We start from the raw sequence: 3,497 nt of genomic DNA, 5'->3' as shown, positions 1-3,497 counted from the left end.
GGATTCATGTTGATTTCTCCATGGCAACGCCTCAGCCAATCATAGTTCACTTGTCAACCAATCAGCACCAGTTTCCCCTGTAGTATATGTTGCTGTGATCATTTGAAATTTGGCATTCTTGTGCTTGTCCTGATCAGTACAAGGTGAAAACCTTCGGCAACATGTCTCCCTTTTCAGAAATATTTAAGTTCTGTACTACCAAAGAACTAAATGTTGTTTTATGTTCCTTGATAACATAATATCATAATGGAGGTGTCACTGAGAAGAATGTGTAAGTCAGTAAGAATCGTCAGCAAGGATTAATCAGTACTTTCTAATTGGAGATGTTAATCAGTGGAACTTTTCAGATACTGAATCATAGATTTTGTACCAAAAATCAATTTAGGATTGAAGTAAAAGTTCATAGAGTTATTATAAACAAGTTCCAGTTGAAAGTTCTTGAATTAAAATGAAATATCACAGGTGGTGCTTTTGAAAAGGGACACCGCAGCCCTGAAAATCAGCAACAGGTCCAGAATATTAAACTCCAGCTAATTATAGGGGTTGTTACCATCAGCAGAAACAAACCCAATATTGTCAGACTATCAGTCCTGGGTGTTATTAACAGGAGCAATAACACCAGAATCCAACCCCTGCAGATACTTGTGAACTTGCTGGTGTGTTAGCAGATGGGATGATCGAGTGTATCCCTTCCCACACTCAGAGCAGATGAACGGCCTCTCCCCAGTGTGAGTGAGTTTGTGTAAATGCAGGCTGCCTGACTGAGTGAATCCCTTCCCACACACGGAGCAGGTGAATGGTCTCTCTCCAGTGTGAGTGCGTTGGTGAGCAGTGAGAATTGATAACTGCCTGAAACTCTTTCCACAGTGAGTACAGCTGAATGGCTTATCCTCAGTGTGAATTCGCTGGTGTGACAGAAGGCTGGATGAATTTGTGAAATCCTTCCCACACACAGTGCAGGTGAATGGCCTCTCCCCCGTGTGAACTCGCTTGTGTGCGTTGAGGTTGGATGAAGACCTGAATCTCTTTCCACAGTAAGTGCAGCTGAATGGTCTCTCCTCAGTATGAACTCGCTGGTGTGACAGCAGGTTAGATGAAAGAGTAAATCTCTTCCCACACACAGAACAGGTGAACGGCTTCTCCCCTGTGTGAATTCGCTGGTGTGACCAAAGACCGGACGGCCCAGCGAAATCCTTACCACACAAGGAGCAGCTGAATGATCTCTCCCCAGTATGAACTCGCTGATGTGCGTTGAGGTTGGATGAACACGAGAACTTCTTTTCACAGTAAGTGCAGCTGAAAGGTCTCTCCTCAGTGTGAATACTTTGGTGTGACAGCAGGTGGGATGACAAAGTGAATCCCTTCCCACACTCAGAGCATGTGAATGGCTTCTCCCCAGTGTGACTGCGTCGATGGATTTCCAGCAGGTATGGATAATTGAATCCTTTCCCACATTCCTCACATTTCCACGGTTTCTCCATCATGCCAGCCCCAATGTGATTGCGTTTATGGATTTCCAGTCGGGATGGATAATTGAATCCTTTCCCACAGTCCCCACATTTCCACGGTTTCTCCATGGTGCCGGTGTCCTTGTGTCTCTCCAGGTTGGACAATCAGTTGAAGCCTCGACCACAGACAGAACACATGTATGGTTTCTCCCCACTCTGAATGGTGTGATGGTTTTTCAGGCAAGATAACTGGTTAAAGCTCTTTTCACAGTCAGTGCCTGGAACACTCTCATGCAGGTATATGTGTGTCTCTTGGTGCTTTTTTACTCGTACTGAATTTTGAAATCTTCTTCCACAGACAGAACAGGGAAATATTTATCTTTCCACAGTCAAAAGCCAATGATATTTAGGTCATGATGAAGCATGTGGCTCTGTCAGATCTTGACGTGAAGTTTAGTTTGAGTTTCCTGCCTGTAAATCTTCCTCTTCAAATACCCTGGAAAAAGAGTTCACAAAACTAATTCAGAACAGACAATTCTACTTTGTATGGAACATTTTTCCTCTCGTTTACCCAAAAGCTGTAAATCCTCATCCCACACACTCTCCCTCCTCCCTGGGCTGAAATCCAAACTCATTGCACCATCTCCACCATTTCATGGCTGCACTACCAGTCTCCACACCCCCTGACCCCCACTCTGGCTGAGTCCAGTTTGCCAGCCCATGTGTAGAGGGAGAGTCAAATCAAGAGTCAATAATTTTCTCTCCTGGTCACAGGACCCCAATGTCCCACCCACTCTGTGTTGCATTACCACAATGGCCACACATGTACTCTGCTTGCCGCTGAAACATGACGACCACCAACATGAGTCTGTTCCTGAGAAATGCTGCATTTATTTGTGCTACAACACCAGGGGAAGTTCTTCCTGCATCAACACAAAGACAGTGTGAGTCGTGGAAAGCGAGAGCTGCTTTTAAGTGCAGCTGGTGTCTTATAACTCATTTTACCATTTGCTGCTGGACTGACATTCTAAATTAAGTTTTGAAATACAAGCTGAATTCTGGTATCAGGGAGTAAGTTAAAACACAATCATGTTAGAATTGACTGTTCCCCAAAATCCTGTCAGTCAAATTCTCATCAGAAATACATAAGGGGATTGTATCTTAATAGGTATTTTCACAAATGCCATAAATGACTTATTTTTAAATATATATGAACATATTCTTCAGTAAATAAATAATAAATAACGATATTTAATAAAACGACCACCCAATGTGGGGTTCGACACTCTGACTCTGGGTTTCTGATCTCCATTAACCACTAACTGGATCCACAAAGTGTTTCCAAACCCTCCCCGTCCAGCCGCCGGCTCCATCGCTCCCTCCCCCGGGCCTGTCACCGCGGGGTAAACACGGGGCTTGGGGCCTACCCCAGAAGTTGATCCAGTTCGCAGTCCAGCCGCGGTTTCCATTCCGACCCTGTGCTCACAATCTCCTCCCGCCTCCCGAACCGTCCGCTCCTCCTCACTCCGTCACCATGAACAGACACTGAGCATGCTCAGAGCGCACACCCACACTACACCTGCGCACAGGGAGCCGGGCTCTCTGGCCGTCGCCATCTTGAGAGAGGAAAGCGAGCCTGTTCAGAGAGTCGGGAGTATGGGCGGCCATCTTAGTGAGGGAACGGGTGAATGAGGATAGGGCTTCCTCCCCGGTGACAGGCCTGGGTTACCCGGGCAACCGGCCGCCGCCATCTTGTGCTGAGGGTTTTCCATCCGGGTCTTTAGTGAAGGACAATGAGCTGGAGTCAGTTTGAAAACTGTTCAGAGGAAGGTCTGAAATCAGGTTTACATCCAGATACCTGTAAGGACAATAAAGTTTACATCAATTATGTGTTTAAAATGAAATCAGAATGCTGGAAATATTCAGTTCTGAAGAAGAATCATGTTGGATTGGAAATGTTAAATCTGTTTCTCTCTCTTCACAGAAGGTGCCAAACCTGCTGAGAATTTCCAGAACTTTCTGTTTTTATTTCAGATTCCCACCATCCAC

At 45.4% G+C, this 3,497-nt stretch overlaps 1 protein-coding gene across 1 annotated transcript; it reads right to left on the bottom strand.

Moving 5' to 3' along the window:
* Nucleotides 1-330: 330 nt before the first annotated feature.
* Nucleotides 331-2,976, bottom strand: LOC121270603 (gastrula zinc finger protein XlCGF8.2DB-like). Its single transcript, XM_041175985.1, has 2 exons — nucleotides 2,876-2,976; nucleotides 331-1,944 (listed from the first exon to the last, which is right to left on the bottom strand). Exon 2 carries the CDS (start codon nucleotides 1,575-1,577, stop codon nucleotides 585-587), a length of 993 nt encoding a protein of 330 aa, XP_041031919.1. The 5' UTR covers nucleotides 1,578-1,944; nucleotides 2,876-2,976; the 3' UTR covers nucleotides 331-584.
* Between the last annotated feature and the right edge of the window lie 521 nt (nucleotides 2,977-3,497).

This window comes from Carcharodon carcharias, chromosome 27 (assembly GCF_017639515.1).
Source record: "Carcharodon carcharias isolate sCarCar2 chromosome 27, sCarCar2.pri, whole genome shotgun sequence".
NCBI classification, from domain to species: Eukaryota; Metazoa; Chordata; class Chondrichthyes; order Lamniformes; family Lamnidae; genus Carcharodon; species Carcharodon carcharias.
Note: the sequence above shows the minus strand (reverse complement) of the source record. Positions and strands in the feature narration are given on the sequence as shown.